General features: G+C 44.2%; 1 protein-coding gene across 1 annotated transcript; it reads right to left on the bottom strand.

Annotated features, from left to right (window-relative positions):
* Nucleotides 1-24: 24 nt before the first annotated feature.
* On the bottom strand, nucleotides 25-27,237 carry LOC138593598 (myosin-1-like). Its single transcript, XM_069664669.1, has 41 exons — nucleotides 27,034-27,237; nucleotides 26,809-26,952; nucleotides 25,590-25,746; nucleotides 25,472-25,499; nucleotides 25,255-25,369; nucleotides 25,081-25,173; nucleotides 24,933-24,996; nucleotides 24,755-24,853; nucleotides 24,417-24,520; nucleotides 24,193-24,331; nucleotides 23,986-24,104; nucleotides 22,718-22,867; nucleotides 22,475-22,645; nucleotides 22,087-22,393; nucleotides 20,433-20,518; nucleotides 20,227-20,314; nucleotides 20,027-20,144; nucleotides 19,839-19,962; nucleotides 19,440-19,576; nucleotides 19,108-19,363; nucleotides 17,903-18,145; nucleotides 17,647-17,823; nucleotides 17,421-17,566; nucleotides 17,248-17,338; nucleotides 16,789-17,178; nucleotides 16,576-16,702; nucleotides 16,367-16,485; nucleotides 16,001-16,197; nucleotides 14,606-14,789; nucleotides 14,202-14,367; nucleotides 13,564-13,688; nucleotides 13,176-13,484; nucleotides 12,892-13,095; nucleotides 12,426-12,551; nucleotides 12,151-12,321; nucleotides 11,871-12,071; nucleotides 11,656-11,787; nucleotides 5,185-5,208; nucleotides 900-2,103; nucleotides 762-798; nucleotides 25-469 (listed from the first exon to the last, which is right to left on the bottom strand). Exons 1-41 carry the CDS (start codon nucleotides 27,235-27,237, stop codon nucleotides 25-27), a joined length of 7,521 nt encoding a protein of 2,506 aa, XP_069520770.1.
* Nucleotides 27,238-27,978: the final 741 nt, after the last annotated feature.

Below are 27,978 nucleotides of genomic sequence, written 5' to 3'. Positions count from 1 at the left end.
TATCTTATCTATATGTGAAGGCACTTAGCTCTTCAGAGGACGCTTCGGTGGAGGGGGTCCCTCTGCCTCCCCAGCAGGTCGCTTGCGTCCGGAGCCTCCACGCTGCTGGTTCCTCTGCCTCAGTCCCCACACGTCCTCCGGATCCTCGGGCTCCAGACCAGGCCACTGCTCCTCCTCCGTCAGGGTCAGGCAGGCGGGCAACCTGTCTGGGGAAGAGCTCACACAGGACCGACGTGAAGAAACAGTGAGGAAGCTATCAGAGGAAGAGGAGGAGGAGGAAGAGGAGGAAGAGGAGGAAGAGCCCGAGGAGGAGGTGGGAGAGGAGCTCGAGGAGGAGCTCACCTCAAAGTCCTTATAAAAGCTAGAGGGGGAGCCAGAGGGAGGACGAGGAGGCGAGCCAAAGGAAGAGCAAGGAGGAGAGCCAGGGGGAGAGGGAGGAGGAGAGCCAGAGGGAGAGGGAGGAGGACAGCTAGGAGGAGAGCCAGAGGGAGAGGGAGGAGGAAAGCGAGGAGGAGAGCCAGAGGGAGAGGGAAGAGGAGAGCCAGAGGGAGAGGGAGGAGGACAGCTAGGAGGAGAGCCAGAGGGAGAGGGAGGAGGAAAGCGAGGAGGAGAGCCAGAGGGAGAGGGAGGAGGAGAGCAAGGAGGAGAGCCAGAGGGAGAGGGAAGAGGAGGGCGAGGAGGAGAGCCAGAGGGAGAGGACCCGGCTGCTGCTCCTGCTGCTGCCGGGACCCTCCGAAGAATCAGCCTGGGGACGGACTTACCGGGGCCGTGGACAAGGACCGAAGTCCAGGTGGCGGGCTGAGGAGGAGAGCCAGAGGGAGAGGGAGGAGGAGAGCCAGAGGGAGAGCTAGGAGGAGAGCTGGAGGGAGGTGTGTGAGGGTAGAAACAGAGTGGGGTACCTGAGGAGGACCCGGCTGCTGCTACTGCTGCTGCCGGGAGCCTCCAAAGGTTCACCCGGAGGACGCGCATGCCGGGGACGGGGACCTCGGTCCAGGTGGCGCGCTGAGGAGGAGAGCCAGAGGGAGAGGGAGGAGGAGAGCGAGGAGGCGAGCCAGAAGGAGAGGGAGGAGGAGAGCGAGGAGGAGAGCGAGGAGGAGAGCCAGAGGGAGAGGGAGGAGGAAAGCCAGAGGGAGAGGACCTGGCTGCTGCCGGGACCCTCCGAAGAATCAGCCTGGGGACGGACTTACCGGGGCCGTGGACGAGGACCGAAGTCCAGGTGGCGGGCTGAGGAGGAGAGCCAGAGGGAGAGGGAGGAGGAGAGCGAGGAGGAGAGCCAGAGGGAGAGGGAGGAGGAGAGCTAGAGGGAGGTCTGTAAGGGTGGAACCTGAGTGGGGTACCTGAGGAGGACCCGGCTGCTGCTACTGCTGCTGCCGGGAGCCTCCAAAGGTTCACCCTCAGGTAGCGCATGCCGGGGACCTCGGTCACGGTGGCGCCCTGAGGAGGAGAGCCAGAGGGAGAGGGAGGAGGAGAGCAAGGAGGAGAGCCAGAGGGAGAGCGGGGAGGAGAGCTAGAGGGAGGTCTGTAAGGGTGGAACCTGAGTGGGGTACCTGAGGAGGAACCGGCTGCTGCTACTGCTGCTGCCGGGAGCCTCCAAAGGTTCACCCTCAGGTAGCGCATGCCGGGGACCTCGGTCACGGTGGCGCGCTGAGGAGGAGAGCGAGGAGGAGAGCCAGAGGGAGAGGGAGGAGGAGAGCTAGAGGGAGGTCTGTAAGGGTGGAACCTGAGTGGGGTACCTGAGGAGGACCCGGCTGCTGCTAATGCTGCTGCCGGGAGCCTCCAAAGGTTCACCCTCAGGTAGCGCATGCCGGGGACCTCGGTCACGGTGGCGCGCTGAGGAGGAGAGCCAGAGGGAGAGGGAGGAGGAGAGCAAGGAGGAAAGCGAGGAGAAGAGCCAGAGGGAGAGGGAGGAGGGGAGCGAGGAGGAGAGCCAAAGGGAGAGCGGGGAGGAGAGCTAGAGGGAGGTGTGTGAGTGTGGAACCTGATAGGGGTACCTGAGGAGGACCCGGCTGCTGCTCCTGCTGCTGCCGGGAGCCTCCAAAGGGTCACCCTGAGGACTCGCATGCCGGGGACGGGGACCTCGGTCCAGGTGGCGCGGCGGTCGTCCTGTCGACAGAAACAAACCAAACATTTCAACCTCTCTTTTACCAAAATGACTCTGGAAAAAAGTCCTCACATCCTTAGATTTCAATTCAATAAGACTCATTTCAAAATAAAAGTCACAGATACACAAACACATGACTTTAAGCAATGCTTGTTTTGAACACTTAACTGTATGTTTCTGTAATTTGCTTCTCCCATTAACAAATCAAAATGCACACTTGTAGAGTTCAACCACTGAATGGACTGAAAGCACAATAATATCACACTGCTGTAAGTACAAAAACATGACGAAAAAAGTTTCACTTACATTTCTTTTTTACTACTTTCAATAACTGACAGCCTGCTAAGCTATGATATATTTGACTTTGTATCCCAGTAAAAGGCCTGATGAATACACAGGTAAGAAGTTAGCTTGTATAAAGGTGATGACACAAACACCTGCCAACAGTATCATCAAGAAGATGGAGTCTCATATCATCATCCACTATTCAGCAGGATTTTATGTGTATTTAATAAATAAAAGTAAACATTAATATCAAATCTGATACATTAATAATACCTCTGGAAAAGATACAGAGGATTTCCTTTCGAACAGTATTTACATGTTCTAGTCCCTATGCGTTTCTGTCAGTTAACTTAGTGGAAAATAGATCTTGTTTGACCTGAATTTGCAACATGCGTTTGAATATTAAGTCATCTAAAAACAATACAAGATTAGTAAAAAATACTCTAAATTTTGATTAGCCTGAAAAGTAATGTTGCTATCTTTATAACGTAGACTCAAACATGCGGGCCTGAAGGAGTTTCATGATTATTTTTGCGATATTTTATGAATCGTCCAAATATTCAAATTATTTCGTCATTAAGTTGTGTTACTGTGCACAGTCATTTACAGAATTACGTTTTGTCAAACGGCTATCAAATGAGATGAATTCACCCTTCAAAATGTCATTTAACGAACTCTGTATCAAGTTAATGCGTCTTTCACTTCTCAACCATAAAACAAGCTGAGAGTAAATCTGACGTCTGCCATGCGGAAACAGTTCAGCACCGTATTTTCTGACGTCTTCACCTGCCAGCCTGCAGCAGCTCTTTAAGGGTTACTATGGAGATTTGAAATGCTATTTACTTTTAACGCCGATATCAAGCTACATTTGTTTTAGCTGACAAACTTCCGGTTTCATCAAAATTAATACATAGGCCTATAACGCATGTTAAATTCAATATAACAAAAATGTGTTGGAAATTAAAGAGTGAAAAAATATACAGCTGGTTAACCGGACGTAAAAAACAATACCATTGTACAGAGACGAAGACGAACAAATTAGCAATATCATCATAATAAATACAAAGTTGAAGCCCATATAAAATAGGCCTTAGTGAATTAATAGTGTGAAAAATACATTGACGTTTATTTAAATGCAAAGAAAATAAGAATGTATTCCCTTTATAGGATGGAAATATTATACCGGAATCCCAAACATGCAGATTTAAAGATAAAATGCATTTATGTTTTGGAAAACGTCCATGAAATTTGATGAATTGATCCTTTAAATGACTTAAAAGTAGCGATTATATGCGGGACTGGACCAAAATGAGTTTCATAACACTTTGATTTTCTCTATGTAGGGCCTACTAGTTCAAAATGTACATTTTATTCGTAATATTCTGGTGTTACTGTGCACAGTCATTTACAGAGTAACGTTTTGTCAAACGGCTGTCGAATGAGATGAATTCACCCTTTAAAATGTCATTTAACAAACTCTTCATCAAGTCAATGTATCGTTCACGTCTCGACAGTAAAACAAGCTGTTTCTTAAAGAGTAAGTCTTACGTCTGCCATGCAGGAACAGTTCTGATCCTTGGAGAAATGTCCCGATGAAGCGTCTGTGAAGGGTTGATGAAGGGTCGATGAAGGGTCGATGAAGATCGTTTTTCTGTAGAAATCCTTGAAATTTTCAACTTTGAGAACCACTGCGAAAATCTGCTGCCAACTCTCAATTTGTTTGTGTTGAAAAGACTTTGAGTTTGTTTTTGTTCGATTAAGTACATGTTAGAATCTGTCCTGACGTCACTCACCTAAAGGTTGCTATGGAGATTTTAAATAGTTAACGTCTGTGTAGTTTTATTTAAAGGTTAATTTACTTCACATTATTCATTTATTGAAATCCCATTATCAATTTCTCTTGAATAAAAAAATTCCAAGCTGATTTTAGCTTAATTTCTGGCTCAACTACTGTTTTTAAAGATGAATGTTTTCACATTGTTTACCCTATAATGTTCATTCTGTCGTCTTTGTTTGTGCATTGAATGGCTTGGCATTAATATAAAAATTAAGGCTTTTCTGTTGCCATTTTTAGTTGGAAATTAGCTGTGCTCCCAACCATGTAGGCCTGAAAGCACTCCTGCTTAATTTTGATTTTTTTAAATTAATATCAGCAAATTAATAACAGCAGAGGCCCAAACGCATTGTGGCATATGGATTCATATGACAAACTAAAGCCGTATGGCATTGCAATTAATGGCTGCATAGACGGATTTAGTCAGCACATAATGTGGATGGAGGCATATACAACTAACAGTGATCCCAAGGTAATCGCCGACTACTTCATAAGCACCGTCAGGCTCATTGGAGGCTGTCCACAGCGGTTGCGGGCCGACCCAGGTACGGAAAAAGGTCATGTCAGAGAAATGCAGCTGTTCCTGCGTAGAAATCATGCGGACCATCATGCAGGAGAAGGAAGCTTCATTTCCGGATGCAGTACGGCAAATCAAAGGATAGAGTCATGGTGGGGGGTCCTGCGAAAACAGTGTGTACAATTCTGGATGGACATTTTTCAAACCCTCAGAGATGATGGACATTTCACAGCTGACTTCCTGGACAAAAACCTGATGCAGTTCTGCTTCCTCAACCTTATCCAGGTAATGCCTTCTTGAAATATACAAATGACATAGGCTACAGTATAGACACATGGCAGTTTCTTTGGAAAATGTAGGTATTTTGAATGCAATTCTTAAGTCACTGGTAATTTATCTGGTGTCAAAGTCTCCTAAAACACATTGCGACATTTGTTGACTGATCACTAGCACTTTTTGTTGATCTTTATTCTGTCCATCAGACAGATGATTTTACCTTAAGTAACAAATGGTAGGGTAAAGAAGCAGAGACGTTTAGTCAATAACAAAGTTTGTAAAATTGTATTGCAGTAGCGCACTGGAAAGGATATAACAATACTTCAAAGAGGGACTAAACTACAATGAACAATTGACATGTATAAATTGGGAATAAGAAAATGTAACATGCATCCTGTCCAAGTCAACAATGGCTGCCATGTACTGTACAGAAATACTGTATCTTTGTTAGTAATTTTGGTCAACAACATTAAACTTTCAAGATCCAACTCAGAGTTAAATAAGGAAAGTGCCTGAGTGGCTGACTCATCTTACATTCAGAACAGTACCTTTTGCTCATCAAACGAGCTGACTGTTTCCTCCGAAACACCTCGACTTCTCAGGAAAGTCACAATATCCGACAATTTCTCTGCCATCATGGACCTTTAGGGTAAAATCAACAGGAGGGCAGTTTAAACTGAGTAAACCCAGGAGATGCAGATGAGAAGCACAAGCAGAATGAACCTCTTCTCATGATTGTTTGCACCTGACTAACACTTGGAAACAGTGTTGACCTTGTTATTTTTGAATTAAGTAAATCGTAGTTAAACGTGCGATATGCAATTTTCTGCTGCTAGAGGTCTCTCAATAAAACAATAAAAAAAGACAGCGCAATGGCATCATTGCAGTCAGTTTCTCCTGGTTAAAATTCCCTAATGATTAAACCCGGTAAAAACATGAAATAAAGCAGTTTCACGTAAAAAAAATCTGTGTTTCTCCGGCGCTATTCGGCATGCCGGCAGCAGGGGCTGGAGCCCGCTGCCGCTAATGTTTCTCCAGCTTGTTTCTCTGATAACTTAAAGGTCCTGTGAGGAGTTTTTCGCTGGTTCTAAAACAGATTGGAATGAATTCTGATTACTCTATATGGCCTACAAAAGCAAACCAGACCATCAGTGACAAGATTGATTATTTCTACATAGTTCATTTTAATGCCTGAAACTGCTGGAGGGGGGTAGGTGTCAGACGCAGCGATTAACTGCACACTGCCTTTGTTTACATTTTCCAGGGCAAAAATTTAAAGTGAGTATTTCATATGACTGACTGTGACAAACTGAAAGTTCCTCACAGGAGCTTTAAGATCCAGGCGTCTATGACTAAAAGATAACTAAAATCCTTCATCCAGTTAAAATATATAGTAAAAAAACACTGAGATCTAAAAGGTGTATTGTAAAAAACGTGGCCTAAAACTGGATAAAAAGTCAATTTCTGGCAGACAACCACAGCACTGATGACACGATTGATCTCACTACACTCGATTCAATTTACAGATTTCTCTGGGTTTGAACATTTTAGACATTTTAATGCAGAAAGATTACATACTATACGTTTAAAAGGCCACATTGCTGTTGACTTGAGAAAATAAAAGTGCAACTAGGTATCTATAGGAAAACTGTGTTTGCCTTTCATAATGACTTATCTATGTTGTAGATGCAACTTTTTTGGACCAAAAAACAAGTCATATATGAAAGAAAAATAGTGATGTACTGGATACATAGGATCAACACAGGCTGTTTGAATTTCTATATCTGACTTTGTAAAGCAACATGTTTTAAGCAGCAGATAACAGGGGCTACAGTAGAAAAGCTGTGCCTTCTCACATCCTGTACTACATATTGGTAACATTGCTGCAACGCAAATTTATCTGATCACTTCTAATGTACTGTACAGTAGAAATATTCCAGAAAATATCTCAGATGCTTGTGTCTCTCCAAACTGCCCAGATATCATCACAGCTAGTCTGGCAACAGTCTGTCATACATTCCCAACCTCAGAACCTGTAGAGGCACTGCAATGCTAGTTTTGTGCCCTGTGTCTATGTAACAAAAGCAGTATCTGCACAGTCCATTCAACCAAACTATTATCTGTAGTATACAGTTTACCAACAAAATTATACTGTGACACTCCCAGTAAGCCAGCAATGTGGCAGGCATACCCAGATTAAGTACTGATGAAAATACTGACAGTATAAGTCAGGTCAGTTTACCTTCACTAATGCATACCTATTACAATGCAGATCTCCCTCTCCTTCTTTTGCCACGTTTTAGCAGTCGCCATGTAGCTCAAGGTACATGCTGCCACCCCTGGAAACAGGACAGGAGAGGAGAAATATAAGGCAAAATTTCATTAGATATTTGTTTGTGTAATTCTGCTGTCGTGTGAAAAGCATCTTTCACATCTCACACATTGGCTAAGAAACATACTAAAAAAAACAAAGCTAAAAACTTCAGTGTCTAAATAACGAGCTAAAACTGACAAGGTCCAAAACGGTCCAGCTTTATGGACTCTATCTGATTAGGTTTTGAAGACAAACAGATCAACAGTTATGGCACAATGAGCTTCAAAGCAACAGGAGCGCCAAAAAACTCTCCATCTACCGTAATGTTAAACTTGACTTCAACTTCCTTGGACAAACCACTTGGAAGCACTTTTGTATTTTGCTGTGGGGTCCACATATTTAGCATCACAGACATAAAAAAAATACATCCACACGTTCAGCAGACTCTCTACATGCTGACAGTGTCATTCTTTTGCTGATACTCATAACTTTTGCCCTTTAAAATGAGCACTGTTTAGAGGCATGATTTTAGCTTTTGCTCACTTAAATCTATTGTTTTAGCTGGCTGGGCCGTTGACTGCTTTTATCTCTGTCCAGCTGTCTGTCTATTTGTCTGTCTCTCTTTCTTTCTCTCTCTTTTTGTTTCTCTCTCTCTCTCTTTCTGTATCTCTGTTTATCTCCCTATATCTTTCTGTCCCTCTTTCTCTCCCTTTGTCTCTGTTTATCTGCCTATATCTTTCTGTCTCTCCTACTTTCCGTCTCTCTCTTTTTCTTTCTCCCTTTTCCCTACTTCTTTCTCTCTTTCAGACACTTTCTCTCCTGTTTTTCTCTCTTCCACACATTCAGCTTCTCTTCCACACTTTCAGTTTTGTCTTCCTCACCTTGATCTTCTTTTTCCTCACTTTCAGCTTCGTCTTCCTCATTTCAGCTTCATTTTCAACACTTTGAGCTAAATTTTCCTCACCTTTTTAATCTTTTCAACAGCTTTAGGCAGTTTATTTCACATTTCTGCATTTTCAAGTGTTCTACATTTTCAGCTGCGTTTTGCATTGCATTTCAGCTTTCAGCATTCCCACGCATTTTCTGCAGGAAATGCAATTTTTCTAGTTTTTTAATGATTTTGCCAAAAACAAACAGATTTTTTAAACAAAGATCCAAATTAGACTTTTCCTCAGACTGCATAGTCGGTCTCGCTCCTCGTTTTAAAGGATTTTCTACAGTTACTCTTTCTACTGTAAAAGTTCTTTAATCTGCGCCTGAGACAAATGAAATTCCTGCGATGATGAGGACGCTGACAGAGAAACAAAAGACAACAGGAGAGGATAAATCTACGAGCTTCATCTTAGACGGATCCTCTGCGGCCGCTCTGATTGGTCCACACGCTCCTTTGATTATTTAGCTCTAATCAGGGCTAATCCTCCGCTCTCATGCTAGCTTTAGCTGCCGTGGATGAGTGACGGTGAAGTTATTTTAAATGTCAGCTGGATCTGCTCTGATCTCTACAAACAGACGCTCAGATTAGACTCACACTGAGGAGACTGAGGATCTGTAACAGTGACTCCTCTGGAGGGATGATTAGCACAACAAAGCTAACGCTAATCCATCATAAACACTCCGTTTAAACTCATTTGTGTTGGTATTTAGAAATAATCAAACTGACAGAGTTGATGTTTCACACATCTTTATTCTTCTACGATCTCACAACAAAACAAAGGCCGCGTTTACACCTGCTGCTGTAGTTTATGCATAATAGTTAGCTGTGCACAGAATACGATGATATAGGAGCAGTGTTAACATGTTAGAAAGTAGTACAAAGTTATTTAGTTACTTTGTCATTGAAAGTAATCTGTTTCTGCAAAATGAATCACCGTATTTCTTTTTTCCTTTTGTCATCACAAAAAAAGAAAATCCCTGAAGAGGTCTTCACAGGTCCACTGGACCCGTCCAGTTCCCGGGTTGGGTCCCGGGTCCACGTATTACATGGTCAAACAGGTCCGGGTCGGGACTCGATCTACAGTCCAATGTTCTGGGTCTGTTCAACATTATGTGTAATACCCGAGTGGATCCAGTAAGACCCGACCGTGATTAGAAAGGGTTCATGATCAAAGTGCTGTGTGGTCCCAGCTTTCAAATAATAAACGGGTCCGGTTCGGTTCCAGGTCGCACAATTACGGGTCTCTTAGGGTTCGGGCACAACATTTTATACCTGTGAAGACCTCTGTTTCTGTTTGTCTCCTCCTTTTTGGCAGGTAGCTGCGTACCAGCAGAAGGTAAACACAGCCATGTCAGTGCGCATGTGTAGCTAGCTAACTCAGCTAGCGAGCTGTCAGAGAGGACAGCGTTTACTTTGTGGAAATATTCACATTATTCTGAATGTTTGGGTGAAAGGGACGAGAACAACATGACGGGGAAATGTAAGCTGTGTGTGGAGGAGAAGTGCTCGTCAGCTGTGAAGAGCTCGACTTCAAATGTGAAGAAGCATCTGCAGCTAAACACAGCTCCACAACACTGGTGGGACTAAGAGCCCGTGTTGTATTGTTGTCATGGAAACAGCTGTGCCTAATACTGTATGCCTCTGCCCAGTTCACTGTCAGACTGTTAGCATCATAAAGAGACGGTAGAGTCGATACATTCAAAGGTAGATGTACAGCAGGCTACACGCCGTCCTGTTGATTTAACACACATGTGGAACGAGTCGCAGAGGGGGATTAATTTTTGGTAACGCAAAGGTAATCTAACGGAGGGAACACAGGAACGTAATGAGTTACTTTTAAAAGTAACGTTACCTAACACTGTAAATTGGGCCCAATATTCATAAAGTAAGGGACAAAGTATTTTTTTTATTGATTGCAGGACGATCCTGTACTGACGAGGAGGCTGAGACAGTGTGGATAAGAGATGTGATCCACACACGCTGAAATAGTGTCTTTTTCCCTGTTACCAGAGACTCCAGTCTGTACTGTAGCTCACACACTCACTGATAAACAACAGAGCTAAACCAAATCATAACAACAAGTTATTTCATAAAGGTTTATAATCAAACAGATTTTTTAACACATCCTCATTTTAGATCATAATCACCTGACCCTGTCTGTCGTCCACATGAGCGCGCCCCCCCCCCCCCCCCCCCTGTGAGTCCACGCCACATCACATGATTGAGGCCACTTGTTTATTTCAGAGTGGGGACATTTAATTCCAGGTGTGGATAGCCGTACTTTGAACCATCCACTCAGCATCAGCTCATCCTGAACACATGGTGGATTCACGGATGTTATGATTTGGCACTATGATAATAAGAACTGATTGATTGATGTCAATACCAGGAGTAAACAGGCTCAGTAATGTTTGCTAACTCTGCTGTGTCTACTTTTACTACAAACTTCCACACAGGACGTCTTCTGTGTCACTCTTGAAGGGTCTATTCAGAGTCAGCCTGAGAGAGGACAGGTAAGAGAAGAGAAGGAGAGAGAAGAAATATATATGAGTGTTTTTGTAACGGCAACAACAAAATGTTTTGGATGATAAAAATATAAGGGTTATCTCCAGTGTAACTATTTAGCTCTATGAAAGTGCTTTTCCTCGGCACTATTTCAGTGTCTCCACAAGCTGTTCACTCTGCAACCACTGACGTGTTCTACAGGCGTTTGTATCATAGACTGCATATAGGAAGTGGACACTGTAACGTCACTCATTGGTCTGTTTAGGGGTGGAGCTGGAGAGGAGCGAGGGGTTAGCAAATGCTAGGTTTTCAGCTAACACTTGTGCTAGCTTGGTAAGCAAGTTGCACCTGAAATTCAGTTACTGTGATTTAAATTGAGATGCTAACAAAAAAACGGACTCCTGAGAGTCACTGTTGTAGTGACCTGTCACTCACAGGTAGTCCCGCCCTAAACCCTCCCCTCTTCCTGGTCTGTGTGACTCTAAATGGGAGCATCAGTAACTAAATGAACATCATGCTGTGTTGAAGAAGACTTGAAACTAGAGACTGAGACCATAAACTCATTAGGAACATGTTTACTGAGGGAATAAATCAGACTTGTGTAGGATCTGACAGTGGAGTCGCCCCCTGCTGGACATTAGAAAGAATGCAGGTTTAAAGTGTTTCTGCATTGGCTTCAGTTAGAAACCAAGAAGGTACGTTCACTCCTTACATGCAGTGTGTGAAGTGGAGGTAGTGGACAGTGAGCCTGAAGAGGTTTATGTCCGCTATAACAAACCCCTGGCTGAACATCATCCCTAATTTGATGACATCCTAAGATTTAAAAAAAAGATGGATCCAATAACAATCAAAACACACCAAACTAAAATACAAATATATAAAGTGTTACCTTCCCAAACTCTCTGCTCTTGGTTCTCATTTTGTTGATCTGAGATTCAGCGATGTCCGCTCTCTCCTGAGCCTCCTCCAGCTCATGCTGCACCTTCCTCAGCTTACAGAGGTGAGTGTTGGCCTGCTCCTCCTAAAAACAAAATATATATATATAATCATCAAACTCTAAACAAACAAAAGCTAGAGTTCAACATCAGTCCAAACCGCTCTTACAGCTTCTTCGTTCTGCCGTTTGTAGGCCTTCACTTTGAGCTGCAGCTTGTCCACCAGGTCCTGCAGCCTCAGCACCGTCTTCTTGTCCTCTTCAGTCCGGTACGTCAGCTCCTTCACTCTCCTCTCGTATTTACGGATCCCCTTCACAGCTTCAGCAGCTCTTTTCTGTTCGCTCTCCAGCTCACCCTCCAGGTCACGCACCTCAAGAGGAAAGACAGAACCAACCTCAGCTTTGATATCTCTCTCTTATAAATCAGTCTCACACGGACAGGTTTGATACCCGAGCTTCGAGCTTCTGGAGCTGCTTCTTGCCCCCCTTCAGAGCCAGGTTCTCAGCCTCGTCCAGGCGATGCTGCAGGTCCTTCACAGACACCTCCAGGTTCTTCTTCATCCTCTCCAGGTGGCCGCTGGTGTCCTGCTCCTTCTTCAGTTCCTCCGCCATCATGGCTGCCTGCATGAACAAAGCAAGTTCAACTGATACCAGGCTCCTTAATAATTATCACTGACACACTATAAACCTGTGAGTGATGAATAAGATAAGTGTGTATTATTTACATCAGTGATGGCCTTCTTGGCCTTCTCCTCTGCGTTTCGAGCCTCCTGGATGGCGTCGTCCATCTCTCCCTGCAGCTGGCTCACGTCTGCGTCCAGCTTCCTCTTTGCATTCAGGAGACTCGTGTTCTGTAGACAAAAGTATGACTCTAATATTGTTGTCACAGAGTTTATGCATCTGATCACATAACTGTTGAGATATTATGAACTCAAACTAATTCCTGCAGACATACAGGGCATGGTTCTGCAGGACATTGCAGCTACAACAATGATGTTGTAAACCAAAATCTTTTTCTGACCCTAACCAAACTGGGACTTTTGCACAACAATAAAACCAAACATTTGGTCAGGAAAGTCCTGCAGACATCAAGTTTTATTATAATGTCTTTGTTTTAAACAGCAGATATTTTATATCATACTGCGCTTCCTTTCAGCAGCCCTCACTGACACATCTTCTAAAGCAGCTCACCTGAGAGTGTAGCAGAGCGACTCTCTCAGAGGCATCCGTCAGCTCCTGTTCAGCTAACTTGCGGCCTCTCTCCGACTGTTCCAGAGCAGCTCGGAGCTCCTCCACCTCCGCCTGCAGCAGGGCGCTCCTGCGCTCAGACATGGACATCTGCTCCTTCATGTCCTCCTGACTCCTCAGGGCCTCGTCCAGGTGGAGGGTTTGTTCCTGCAGACAAACAGGATGTTGTATAATTTATCCAAAATCTAGTATCCCTGTGTTGAAGCTACTGATGAACAATACTTCACTTTGAGGTGAGCCTGAATGTTCCTCAGCTGCTTCTGAGCCTCAGCAGCCTGCCGGTTGGCGTGGCTCAGCTGGATCTCCATCTCGTTCAGGTCGGTCTCCATCTTCTTCCTGATTCTCATGGCGTCGTTCTTGCAGCGAGTCTCACAGTCCAAGGCGGACTGCATCGTTTCCACGATGCGCTGGTTGTTTCGTTTCATCTGATCGATCTCCTCGTCCTTCTCCGACAGCCTGCGATCCACCTCTCCTTTCACCTGAGCCAGCTCCAGCTGCACACGCAGGATTTTAGATTCCTCGTGTTCCAGAGATGCCTAAGAACAGAAACAAATCAGAATACGCTGATATCATAAAAAAAGCTGTAAATATTTTCTTTATGTTACGTCATGTTACCTCAGCTTCTTCCAGAGCCGTCTGGATCTCCGTCTTCTCGGTCTCAGTTTGTTTCTTAGTTTTCTCCAGCTCGTGGATGGCTTTACCGTTTTCCCCAAGTTGTTCAGTCAAATCACAGATTTCCTCTAAAAATGTAAAATCATATCACATTTCTTCAAGTTAAAGTCAAATGAATTTCATTCTTCTAATTACAGCAGATATCTGGATTGTGTAAAACTTCTTAAACTCCAGATGAACCTTCCTGAAACATATATTTGTATTTTTGCCTGGAATATCTTCAAATGCTTCAAATACCGAAAATCTATTATTTCAATTATTTAGTTTATAGAAGTTATATAAGTTATGTTTTAGCTATTATGGATTTTGTTTAAGATAAATATAAACAGGATTGTGCAAATGATCTCCTGCAGCCAGACCGCTGACACCACCATGAAGTCATCGACCAATGTACACCATGAATATTTGAAAGATGAAGACCCTAGCTTTCTGTTGTAAAAGGAATAAATGCTCTCGCTATCATAGTTATTATTTTAGATCAAATGAAAGACAAAGATCTCTGAATGTCCTTTGTTGATGACCAAATGACCATTTTCAGAGGGTTAAAAGAGCAGTATGATTTTTTACATTTCTGTACGTACGTTGCAGGTTTTTATTCTCTCGTTTGAAGACCTCGAGGTGCTCCAGAGCTTCCTCATAAGAGTTCTTCATTTTGAAGAGCTCAGTGCTGAGGGAGCGAGACTCCTTCTGTGAGCCCTCCAGCTCCGCCTGACACTCCTCGAACTTCTGCTTCCACTCACACAGAATCTGAGGAAGACAGATTATTGGACTGAAAAAGGATGGTGTGTCTCTGTAAGTAAAGTGTCACAATTACTGTTGATTATGCTAATTATTCAGTTGTTTTATACCCACCATGAATAAGATCTGAGAGCTGCAGAATTAGGATGGATTGAGTCACAGGTAAGTTAGCCTTTAGCAACAGTGGCCAGCAAAACAGAAAAGTGTTGTAATTCTTCTGCAGCATGAACTCATCAGTCTCTGTTACCTTATCAAAGCTTCTCTGCTTTTTATCCAGACTGGCAGCCTGAGCGTTTGCTCGCTCCACATCCGTCATCAGGTCCTCCACCTCTCCCTGCAGCCTCTGCTTCGTCTTCTCCAAAGATGAACACTTGGCGTTCACAGCCTCGTTGGCCTCCTCGGCCTCCTGCAGACGCTGGGCCAACTTTTTCCTGAGCATCAAGAAATTCAGTTAGAGTCACTTTCCAACATTGCTATATCTAATGTCTCTCTCTATGTTCTAATGATCCCATGTTCCCAGGGTCTTATGTTTTTAGGGTCCTATTTTAGTAGAGTCCTATATTCTCAGTGTTTGATTTTCTCAGGGTCCCATGTTCTCAGGGTCCTATTTTTCTTAGGGTCCTATGTTCTCAGGGTCCTATGCTTCAGGGTCCTATATTCTCAGGATCCAATAATCTTAGGGTGCTATGTTCTCAGGGTCCTATGTTCTTAGGGTGCTATCTTCTTAGGGTGCTATGTCTTAGGGTCCTATGATGTCAGGGTCTTATGTTTTTAGGGTTCTATGTTGTCAGGGTCCTATGCTCTTAGAGTCCTATAGTCTTAGGGTCCTATGTTCTCAGGGTCCTATATTCTCAGGGTCCGATATTCTTACGGTCCTGTGTTCCCAGGTCCAATGCTTTAGGGTCCTATGTTCTCAGGGTCCTATGCTCTTAGAGTCCTATAGTCTTAGGGTCCTATGTTCTTAGGGTCCTATGTTCTCAGGGTCCCATAGTTTTAGGGTTCTATATTCTCAGGGTCCGATATTGTTACGGTCCTGTGTTCCCAGGTCTAATGCTTTAGGGTGCTATGTTCACATGATCCTATGTTTTATATTCTTTAAGAGTCCCATGTTGTCAGGGACCTACAGTCTTCGAGTTCGATACTGTCAGAGTCCTATTGTTCCAAGGTCCTATGTTTTTTGGCATCGCCTTATGCTCCAGTTTCTATGTTCTCAGGTCCTATGTTATAAGGGTCTTATGCTCTCGAGATCATATATTCCTTGGGTCCTATGTTTTAGGGTCCTATCTTCACTGACATTGAACGAGAATTTTAAGGGCTATCATAGTTTAAATTACAAACGTGATAAGCACATTTAAATGAAGTTAAAATGATAAAATCAGTTCTACCACTGCAGAGAAAAACATGTGAAGTCAATTTGCATGCAAATTTGAGGATGTAGCTTTTAAGGAGCATTGCATCAGGTGGTAAACTGTATGCTGATGATTGCAAAATATTCACCCAGGGAAACAGAAATTGAACAATTGACCAAGGCTGAAGCATTGTTGGAAATACACCCCTTTAGAAAAGTCTCCTTGATATGTTTAGAGGATGTTAAGCTGGGTAACATAATTTGCTGGGATTACAGATACACAACAGCTCTCACTTGGCCTCCTCCAGTTCATCGTTGCGTTGGATGGCGTCAGTCTCATATTTGATTCTCCACTGGGCCACCTCACTGTTGGCCTTGGACATCCCTCTCTGCAACTCCGACTTGGCCTCCTGCTCCTCCTCAAACTGCTCCCTCAGCAGGTCGCAGTCATGACGGGATGACTGGAGAGCGTGGGCCAGGGCGTTCTTAGCCTGAGACAGAGGAAGAGTGGGCTTTTAGTTTGAGAAGCATTCTCTGAATTTGTCGGGAGGGCGTTATGCTAAGCTAAAATAATCAGCTACTTGTACAGTACAGTTAGCCTGCTGACCTTCACAGATCATGACTGTTTCAGGTTTTGTTCGGTGCAGTAACATAACAAACCTTTGATTCTTCTTCAACCTGCCTCTTCAGCTCCTCAATCTGCTGAGTGAAGGCCAACTTAGCCCTCGACATCTGAGAGAGAATTGCTTCTTTCTCCTCCAGAAGACGAGAAAACTCACCTGTTTAAAAGGGTTCAGAAGACGATATAAGAAAAGAGACAAGTATGTGACTTCAGAAGTCTGTTTAACAAGATTTAACTCCATGCGGACCATTTTCATTCAGCAGTTTTGCCCTTTGAGCGTTAACTTCAGTGATGAGACGAGAGTTCTCATCGTGTTTCGTCCTGTATTCGCTCAGCTGGTCCTCCAGAGAGTGACACAGCTTCTCATAGTGAATCTGCAAGAAAAATAAAATGTAATGAAAGTTGTTTTATTCATAAAGATATAATAAATACTTAAACTCGATATTCCAGTCTAGCGCACCTTTGACCTGACTATGACCTCTACATTTCCAGATAGGTCATCGATCTCCATCTTGAACTCGCTCCTCTCCTTCTCCATCTTCTGCTTGACGCGCTGCAGGTTGTCGATCTGCTCTGCCAGCTCGGCCACGCTGTCGGCGTGTTTCTTTCGTAAGGCGGCGGTCGTGGCCTCGTGGTGGAGGGTCGACTCTTCCAGGTCTCGTCTCAGTTTCTGAAACTCGATCTCTCTCTTCTTGTTCATCTCTATCTGCGAGGTCGTGGCTCCTCCGGCCTCCTCCAGACGCTCGCTGATCTCCTCCAGCTCCCTGGAGAGTTCAGATCGCTGCTTCTCCACCTTCGCACGGGCAACACGCTCCACTTCAATCTCCTCCTCCAGCTCTTCAATTCGAGCCTGAGAAAACCAACAACGATTATTCATTGACTGCAGCTAATATTAATTTAGCTTCAGTTTTTAACGTACCTGAAGCTCCTTGATCTTCTTCTGAGACTGCACAGCGACACTCTGCTCATCCTCAATCTTTCCTAAAAGCTGGCTGAACTCAAAGTCTTTCCTGTTGTAAAAAACAAACCATGTAATCAGAGAAGATGTAAAGACCTGTTCTTATTATTACGCTCAGACAGTACAACACAGACTTTTTGAGGCGTTCCTCCAGCTGCAGCTTGTCGTTTTCCAGATCCATTATGGACTCCTGAGTTAGTTTCAGATCTCCTTCCAGCTTTCTTTTTCCTCTCTCGATATCCATCCGGATCTTCTTCTCCTGTTCCAGAGAGCCCTCCAGCTGACACATGGACACATGGAGAGTTATGATCCCTGCTTTTGTCTTCTTTCTGACACATTGACAGGTAAAGGTAAACTTACATCATCCACTTGTTGCTCCAGCTTGATCTTGGCTTTGCTCAGAGAGTTGACCTTGTCCTCCTCGGCCTGCAGGTCGTCCAGAGTCTGCTGGTGAGCCTCCTGCAGGGCCAGTTTCTCTTTGGATAACTTAGCGATGGTGTCATCCAGAGTGGACATCTCCTCCGTCAGATTCTTCACCTGAAGGTGGAGCAGAAACACATCTGTTAGTCGGTGTTTTAACCTCTGTGCTCGGTGTTCAGACGACCCCCCAGCTGACCTTGTTTTCAGTGGCATGTTTTTCCTTCTCCACTTTAGCCAGCGTGAGCTCCAGGTCATCGATGTCCCTCTTCAGCTCCGAGCACTCGTCCTCCAGCTTCCTCTTCTTGGCCGTCAGCTCGGCGTTCACCTCCTCCTCGTCCTCCAGCCGCTCGCTGAGTTCTTTGGTTTTGGCCTCCAGCGTGATCTTGTTCTTTATCAGCCCTTCACACCTCTCCTCCGCGTCGGCCAGACTCTCACTTTCCTGTTTCAAACAAACACAATTAACAGTCATGTAGCGCACGTCTACTCAAGCTGGCTGCATGCTACTGTGCTACTGTGACACAGTGGTGAAGAGTTTGAGCTAAGAACCTTCATGTTTTCTTCTTCTACAGCAGCTATCCCTGTGATCGCTGTAGTCTGGTCCACAAGACCTCGGCTCACGCAGAAACATAAACATTATTGTTTTAGACAGTCCTATGTTACACTTACATACACACAGACTGTACAGGCCATTATATACACGGCAATGACCAACAATAATGAAGGGGAATACTACTTTTTCTTCTCCTGGGTTCTTTTACAGGAATGTGTGGTTGTTGTATCTATGAATGGCCTTTGGTTTGAGTTTTCCACATTTTAGTGCAGAACTTAACTTTGTCTTAATTCCTCGGAGACGAAATCTGCTCCTCCACTTGACTTGGCCTCAATGAATTGAAAGATACGATCTTTTGTTGACTCATCTAGATCCCTCAAAGTTTCTTGTCCCCGTCTTGATACACTCTGGTCTTGGTCTTGGTTCTGTCTGAATAGACTCCGGTCTTGGTCATAACTTGGTTTCTACCTCTTGTCTGGATTATCATAGATTCTGGTCTCGGTCGTCTCGATCCTTCAAAGTCTTGGTCGATCTTGTCTCAGTCTTGATACACTGTTGTCTTGGTCGTGACTTGGTCTCAACCCCTTTAAGTTGCGGTCGTGTCTCTGTCTTGATAAACACTGGTATTGATCTTAAATTGGTTGCAATCTTCAAATTCTTCTCTCAGTCTTCATAGATTCTGGTCCTGGCCTTGACACGGTCTAAATCCCCAAAGTCTTGTTCTTGGCTTGTTTGAGATCCCTGGTTTAGATGGTCATAAAACACACGTGCTCGCAGGGAGCGTGCTGTAGCCCTTGCATATGATGTACAGTAACAACAACACCTTCACTCAGCGCGTTTTCTTTACTCACAGTTTGAATGTGGAGACTCAGGTCGTTCTTCTCCTGAAGCAGGGAAACCATTTTGGCTTCCAGCTCCTTCCTCTTGGCCTCAGCTTTGGCTAAATCCTCCTTACACTTGGCGAACTCCACCTTCATGTTGGCCATCTCCTTCTCCGTCTCAGCGCTCCTCAGGAGCGGCTTGATCTTAAAGTAGAGCTTCATCCAGGGCCAGTGTTTCACGTTCATGAAGGAGCGGATGTTGTACTGGACGATGTAGATGGACTCTCTGGGAAGTAACGAAGAGTTTAGTAGCTATAGCTCCTGCTGTATTTTAAGTACATATAACCACTGCTTCTGCTCACCTCCTCTCCATCATGTTCTGTAACTCCTTCCTCTTGAGGAAGCCCCGACACAGAGCCTGCGTGATGGTGATGAGAGAGGCCAGCCGCTCATCCCTCATCTCCTCCAGCAGACCCAGGAGTCCGGCTTTGAAGAAAACCTTCAAAATAAGAGTTCAGGAAAAGCTTGAGAGACTTTTGAATACTCAACCAATTCAGTTTTTAAAACAACAAAGTGTTTCTATTCATTCCAAATACACTCAAAGTAAGGGTGGGTGATACGACCTAAAACATGTAGGGAACAAGGGAACAAAGTACTTTAAGATTCAGAGAGTTAATTTGCTCAAAAAAGGGTTAAAAATACGGTAAACTTGTTCGATGATCGGCTGAACCACAGTTCAAACATACATTCAAAGGATGTACCTTGGTGTGCCCAAACCTATACTGCGTGTGATCCACATCGATGGACCCCAGGAGCTTCTCTGCAGCCTTCTTGTTGTCGATGAATTGTCCCTCAGGTATCACACTCGCATTCAGCACTTTGTACCTACAAGAAAAACTCTTGTTATGAAAATATTTAGAAAATAAGAAACCTCATCTCTGCGTCTTACCTTTGCTTGAAGTCCCCGTACAGGATCCTGCTGGGGAAGCCCTTCCTGCAGATCCTGATTCCCTCCAGCACTCCGTTACATCGCAGCTGATGGATGACCAGGTGGTGCTCCATGATCCCTTAAGTCAGCAGAGATCAGTTCATATCACAGACTGAGATACAGCTACATGTTAAAGTGTGGTTAGGACTTCACTGAAGTACCTGGAGTCTTAGTCTCATTTGGGATCAGACACCTGACAAAATGAGGATGAGTGCAGCGGAGATTCGTCATCAGCTTCCCCAGATTCTCCTGTTAGAGATCATTAATATCATCACTTTCTATGAGGAAAGATTAATCCTTTCACTTACTTTATTGGTATCAAAATTATTTTCACAGGTTGTAGAGTATTATCTTAGTTTGCAGTTACCCTGAAGAGAGCTGACACAGTCTGGAAGGATGAGCCCTTCTTCTTTGCTGCTTTCTTGGTGCCACCAGCTCCTCCTCCAGCGGCATCTAGAAAAGGACATGTTTTTATTTAAAGCCTGAACGTTAAAAAACAGTCAGAAATATGGACGCTAAAAAACAGTCAGAAATATGGACGCTAAAATACAGTCAGAAGTAAGGACGATAAAAATCAGTCAGAAGTATTGACGATAAAAATCAGTCAGAAGTATGGACGCTAAAATACAGTCAGAAGTATGGACGATAAAAATCAGTCAGAAGTATGGACGCTAAAATACAGTCAGAAGTATGGACGATAAAAATCAGTCAGAAGTATGGACGCAGGATGCAATAAATTGGGTTCAACTTGATTGCAAGTATCGGGATGCTTGTTTTTTTTTATTTAACTGACATTAAGCCTCAGTACGTTCAGAAAGAATGGCCTTTGAGCACATTTTCACACGTTGAGGCTGTAGCAGACCCGACAGGACATAAGGACATAACTCCCCAGAACGTGTGTGTAAAGTCTGTTTTGTACAGACTGTTGTTGTGGGTCTATGTTGTGGGACTCACGTGGTTCTGGATAATCCCGGCGACTGCTACAAGGAAAGACCTTCACATGCAAGCGAGTGTTTCTGTAAACTTAACAGTCAGAACAAAAGATTCTGAAAACGCTATTTTGTTTGTCTTGTCTGATGCTTTGGTGAAGTTTGATCAAATATTTGGTGAAATAATAAACATAGATTGATGGACCTCTGAATTGATCATAGCTTTCAGTTAGGCAAACCGACACCAGGAGAAAGTTCAGTTCTATTTTTACATTTTTGAAGTTTTAGAGGTTAAATGTCTACAGTTTTGAATTTGTCGTAACATGCCACGCCCCCTTGAATCAATCATTACCAAATTATATGCATCAACTAAGTAGTGCAACTGACTTTTGAATTTGCAAAGTGTGACAAAATCAGTTTGATTGCACGGTTCTGTTTGAGATCTCTAATCGAGAGGTGTGCAGAGCTGTGCTGCAGATATGGAGCATCTTCAACTAAAGTAGGACCTCCTTTTTGTACATCACTGATTCATGAAGATGAAAGGAGGAGTGAATGTTCCTCACAACGTTTCAGGACATTTTTTTCACAAGATTTTGAAAAGAGAATTTTAGAAAATTAAGGAAAAAATGTTAAATTTGACTTTTTTGGGGCAGAACACCACAGAAACAAAGATGCACAGGACTCAAGAAAGGAAAGTAATTAAAGTAATTTGACTCCAGATCAATGTTTGGAGATATTTGCAAAAACTTGTTAAAGCAGCTCAAAGAGTTCATTCAGCTGATGTGCCAGTTTTAGTGATTGTAGATTCTTAGGCCGGAGATATTTTTGATGGCTCATGATGGCTGCCCTGCGCGCCCTGCGCGCCCTGCGCGCCCTGCGCGCCCTGCGCGCCCTGCGCGCCCTGCGCGCCCTGCGCGCCCTGCGTGCCCTGCGTGCCCTGCGTCTGTTTGGAGCACTAACTGTGCACGCTACTTCATGAACACTTTTAGCAGAGCTAAAACTAAAGGAAGATCAAGAACAAAAAGAAGAAGAATCGAGTTTGTTTGCGGCTTGGACCCTGAACTACCACACTCTTCTGTCCTACATCCTTACCATCAGAGGAAGAGTAGGAGATGTAGAGGAAGGCCAGCAGTTTGAGGCTGGCCTTCTGGTAGAGCTGGACCACAGTCTCGTTCAGCGGGTCCTTGTTCTTGTCTAACCAGCCCGTGATGCTGTAGTCCACCGTGCCGGCGTAGTGCACCAGGGAGAAGTGAGCTTCGGCCTTCCCTTTGACCGGCTTCGGCTTCTGGAAGTTGTTGGATTTTCCCAGATGTTGGTCGTACAGTTTATTTTTGAAGGTGGTGTCTGAAGCCTTAGGAAACATGCACTCCTCCTCGAGGATGGAGAAGATGCCCATCGGCTGGTGAGGACAGAGATAAGATGAGGCCGTGTTTCCTTTCTATATTTCTCTTACTTTGTTAATACATCTGTATGAATGAACCTTCTCTATGAGCTCGATGCAGGCAGCCAGGTCCATCCCGAAGTCGATGAACTCCCACTCGATGCCCTCCTTCTTGTACTCCTCTTGCTCCAACACGAACATGTGATGGTTGAAAAACTGCTGCAGCTTCTCGTTGGTGAAGTTGATGCACAGCTGTTCCAGACTGTTGTACTGCAAAGCAAAGAACTGTTCAGTGTATATCCACATTATTTATCATAAATACTCGGATCAATGCAGACTTACATCAAAGATTTCAAACCCGGCGATGTCCAGGACTCCGATGAAGAACTGACGGGGTTGTTTGGTGTCCAGCATCTGATTGATGCGGAGCACCATCCACATGAACATCTTCTCATACACTGACTTAGCCAAAGCACCGATAGAGTTGTAGACCTGAACAAGGACAACACATAGAACATTATTAAATCTTATGTGCGATTGTTTTGTCATGCAAAGATCTGTTAATGTTTAAGGTGGCTGAATTTCCGCAGTATTCACCACTCTTCATTTACTCTACTCCACTCGTCAACTCGCATCACTGCAACACAAACTGTAAGATAACATTTAGATTTGCATCGTGCGCTGGTGGCGGCATGCCACTCATGACCGTCATTAACTGAACCGCTATTTTTGGATGTCCCCTCGCAGGGCACCGTCTACGTGGTTACGCTTACTGTATTTGGTTAGTGCTAATCCAGCCGGGAAAATCTTCCCGCTAACCAGGGAAGAGAATGTGGAGGCAAATAGACGGCGTAGAACCGTGAACCTGTGGAGACCAGGAAGAAAGTACAGCTAAAAGAAAATGACAGAGTGGCGCTTCGCAGATAGCGGGGTGAGGAGAGATTGTCTTCTGCATGATAACACGATGAGTCACAGCGTGTTTTGACCAACACAACCTGTGCCTTTGTGGTCGGCACTCATTGCATTATCTAATCATCTGATGATGGTGAAATAGAAGCTTAGTCAAAGTCTATGTGGAGGAGATGTGCACAAACATAAGATCAAGCTATGTTTAGTTCTGGAAGTTGAGCAGAGTGTTTGTGTGTGGTAAAAGATGTTTAGATCGTAAAACTTTTGTAGAAAATGTAAAGAAAATGTGTAATTTTCATAACAACAGTTAACTTTACTTTACACGTGTGCACTTTTATGGCCAGTTAAAAATATGTTGGCAGGTAAATTATTCCAGGTTACAGGTCACTGGCAGTTAGACCAAACGTTAAGGCGGACCCTGACCATGACGTAGGAGAAAACAATGAAAGGAGGAAATTAACGACAAACTGACAAACAGAGCAGACATGGAGCCACATATTCATATGGAGTTATGTTTCTGTGCACAGAATGAATTAGTCCAACATTCGCTCTCCATGTGTCTCTGTTTAGATCTGATCTATGGAGCTACCTGTTTAACTGTTCAGCTTCCTTCACCTGCTAAACTTAGTCTGTTAGTAACAATATTACTGTGTATTATTGTGAGTAATATCAGATATAATAACTCATAACGGTCTCCTAACCTGCTGAACAGTCTGCCCTTTGGTCACATACTCATTCCCGACCTTCACTCGGGGGTAGCACAGAGCTTTGAGCAGGTCTGCAGAGTTCAGGCCCATCAGGTACGCTGCTTTATCAGCCACTGAGCGCAGACAGAGAGCACATCAGAGAACGTTCAAACAGAGTAAGAGATAAAAATAATGACGCACAAAATCACTCTAATCAGTTACCCTCTGTGCCGTCCGGCTCCGCCTGCTCCTCTCTCTGCTTCTGCTTGAACTTCATGTTCCCATAATGCATCACAGCTCCTGTCAGCTTGTAGATGCCGATCCTCTCCTCTCCGGTGAAGCCCAGGGTGTCGATAGCGCTCTGAAAGATGGTCACAAAGAGGCTGAGGTGAGGTCGAGGTAATGTTAGCAGAAGTGGAGAAGAAGAGATCATGAACGTGGTTTACATCTGTGGCCATCAGCTCGTCGCTGTCGTCGATACTCGCCACGCTGATCTCGCCCTGACTGACGAACGGGTAGTCGTAAGGGTTGGTGGTGATGAGGAGTGTCTCTGAAGGGAAAGATAAAGTTAAACACAACATGGACTTACAGTCTACAAAGAACTGAGAGGGCTGCAGCACTGATTTGCACATGGCATAGTTTGTCATCATGTCTTTAGCAGCGTCAATTTTAATTTAAGAAATCTTTCATACAAGTTTTTTAGCTGATAGAAGGACTAATCGCACACACAGAATAAGAGCTGGTTCAAAGAGCACACTATAAACACTGATCTCTGTGACGGTACCGATCAGCTCAGGCTTCTTGTTGGACATGATCTGGTAGAAGATGTGATAACTCCTCTCTGCAGCCAGCTGAAACGTCACTCTGGATTTTTCCAACAGGTCTGAGAAGATAAAACCGATTATCTCAAACACAAGCCTCGAAACACTAAATATTATACGCCTGTATTTATTCTAACTCACAAGTTTCAATGTCAGCTGAGGACAGTTTTCCTGTGGTGCCAAAGTGGATTCTTATGAATTTACCCTGAAAAGGAAAGTTTAATAATGAATCCAGGACACAACGTGTAAAATCTGTTTTAGGAAGAAGAAAAATCGTTTTTTCACTCACAAAACGGGACGAGTTATCGTTCCTGACAGTTTTGGCGTTTCCAAAAGCTTCCAGCAGAGGGTTCGCAGAGATGATCTGGTCCTCCAGATTCCCCTACAGCAAATTAGAGACTATACGTTTGATTTGCTTTTAAACATTACCACCAATTGTAGGAGCATAAATTGATGATATTACCTGTAATTTTCCAGAGGAAGCAGCATCCTTTTTCTTCTCTCCAGACCCTGCGATTGTCGCAAAGTACTGGATGACCCGCTTGGTGTTCACAGTCTTTCCTGCACCAGATTCTCCACTAAAGGAAACAGGAAACAGGAAACACACAGCAGACATGTTTCAACTCTATAATAAAAATATCAAAGAAATGCTGCAGAATACACATCAACATGCAGCTTACGTGATCAGGACGGACTGATTCTCTCTGTCTGGAAACAAGAAACACCACAGTCACATTAGAAATGTACCACCAGAAGCTAATATGAAACTGATTATTGATCAATCTCGTGTCAGTTTACCGGTGAGCATGAACTGATAGGCGTTATCAGAGATGGAGAAGATGTGTGGTGGAGCCTCCTGGCGCTTCTTGCCCCTGTAGGCCACCACCACCTCCTGGTTGTAGACCGGGAGCCACTTGTACGGGTTCACGGTGACGCAGAACAGACCGGAGTACGTCTGAAACATGAAACATAAAACATTTGTTATATCAAGCAGGAGAGAGAAGCCTCTGTTTGAATCAGACACATTTCCTCTATAAAACATTACAGTTTACAAATAAAAAAAAGATGCCTCCTAACTCGTTATCTGTCCAGTATCATAAGCAAAATGTTGGTTGGACAAGTTTAAGACAAAAACCTTCAGTTCATACAAAGGAATGAGAGCGCCCCCTATCTAGTGAGGCAGAAAGACTGTGCGTGTCAGTCAGGGTGATAGATAGGGAGGCCTATTAATTAAGTGTCACGCAGCAGGCTGAAATCTGCTCAGCATGGCAGCTAGGATTTTATTGCAGCTATAACTGCCTGTTTTGCGTCTGATGGCTGCAAAACCTTTTTACCTATTAAAGTGTATTCAGAACAAAGTGAAGCCAATTTTTTCCTTCTGTTACTCAAGTAAGTTTGACACACAGCTCGGTTAACTACCGGCGATCTGTTTCCTGTCAATCTGTCTTCTGTTTCTGAAAGGATGCTGAAATAATGACATCATGATGCAGGTTTGTAAAAAGTCTGAGCTCATGCTTTGTCAGGTCTGTCTGCAAGACGACAAGAACACTACTTTAAAATGCTTGTTTTCTGAATGGGGTTTGGTTTAACACTTGTGATGCAATATCAGCGCATCAAGAGAATCTCAAAGCTGATAGGCTTGTGACACAACGTCATGTAAATTTCTCAGCTGAGTTGTCATGTCTCTGTTGTTGACTTTGCATGCATTTTTGTCTGAACATAACCTCAGTCATTTAGACTCAAAAATATGCAACAATAGGGCCCAGGATTCTCCTTTATTATATATTTATTATATTTAATTGCTGGATGCTATGTGTTCAATTCCTGTCCTTGACCTTTCACCCTTAATGTGCATAAAAGAAGCAGGTTGTCTCTGTGTTTTCAGAGCAGACGAGACATTTTCAGCGTCACAAACTGCCTGCAGCTCTGATGCTGGTCTACATGGAGTCACAGAGCAGCAGCTCCTCTGTCTGTGTGGTTATAGGCATCATAAAACAGTAACCGTTGCTTCACTCACATAGATCATCCACGCTGCGTAACGCTCTTTGAGGTTGAACAGCACGGCGGCCTCGTTCAGGTGCGTCATCATGGCCATGTCCTCGATCTTATCGTACTTTGGCGGGTTCATGGGAAAGATTTCGTCATCCTTCACCGTAACGACCTGTGAGCAGAGAAGCGACCTTCGTCAGCAGGACATTACAGAGAGCAGAGGGGTGATTAGCCTTGTGTGGAGCTAGCGTACCTGCCCCGAGTTGGTCTTAACGGTGGCTTTGCCGCCCTCTTTGCTCTGCAGAGTTCCTTTCACAAACAGCTCCTTGGGATCGATCACGAACACGGCGCTCTTAGCATCGAACGGCCGGTTCTGAGCCTCAATCCTCTCTCGCTCAGGTCTCCTCAGGTACGGGGCCGCCTCCCCGAAAACACTCATCTCAGCATCCGAACTCATGTCTGCAACTCACTGCAGAGGGGACTAAAAGGGCAGGGGTCAAAGGTTAGATTCAAGCAGCCACAAGCACTGGATGTTTCTTGTTTAAAGTGATAATCTGGAAGATGTTCATGTAAGAGAGAGCCTTTGCATTTGCAGTATATAGTATTATTACAGACTGGGTGTCTGTGGCGACTCGCATGGAAAAAATCACAAGCGGCGCCAGTTAGTGACGCGTTTTCCATCAGCCAGCAGTGGTTGGTCTGCCAGAGAGGGTAGGCGGAGCTAAGCGGCTGCTTTTCCGCTCTCTGCAAGTGTTGCGAGTAAACAGTAATCTACTATGGCTGAACAAACAAAGAAAAGATGGATGACTACAGATACAACTTCAACAAGAAGTGAAAATCCAAAGAAAAAGAAACAAACTCGACGCTCAGATGAAACAGTCTGAAAAGGAAAGCGACCGTCAGCCAGGAAAATCAAGAGTTACAACCGGAGCCGACCATGGACGCCACACATGCAGCACTGTCTGGATATCTGGGAAGTGTGCTCCTGCAGTTACTGTTTATCACCATGAGGTGCCGCCAAAGAGAATGACACTGAGATCTTTGGGATTATAACTTTAGATTACAAAAGAAAAGAAATGTTCACTGGTTCAAGATAAGATATTTTTAACTGAATTAATACTTTAAACATAGCACATGAATGCATTGTTTCTGTGTGCACTTGTTGTGTCCCCAAACAACATTTGAAACACTTGAAGTC

Source organism: Semicossyphus pulcher, unplaced genomic scaffold (genome assembly GCF_022749685.1).
Source record: "Semicossyphus pulcher isolate SPU_LCO1_2020_fin unplaced genomic scaffold, fSemPul1.0.p SCAF_16, whole genome shotgun sequence".
Taxonomy (NCBI): domain Eukaryota; kingdom Metazoa; phylum Chordata; class Actinopteri; order Labriformes; family Labridae; genus Semicossyphus; species Semicossyphus pulcher.
This window is presented reverse-complemented; position numbering and strand designations above follow the sequence as displayed.

Coding starts and splice junctions, on each gene's coding strand:
- LOC138593598 (XM_069664669.1), bottom strand. CDS start 27,237: ATGAGTTCGGATGCTGAGATGAGTGTTTTCGGGGAGGCGGCCCCGTAC. Junction 22,868..23,985: donor AAGGGCAGACTGTTCAGCAG/GTTAGGAGACCG, acceptor GTCCTTGTTCAG/GTCTACAACTCTATCGGTGC. Junction 13,096..13,175: donor ACATTCAGGCTCACCTCAAA/GTGAAGTATTGT, acceptor GTTTGTCTGCAG/GAACAAACCCTCCACCTGGA.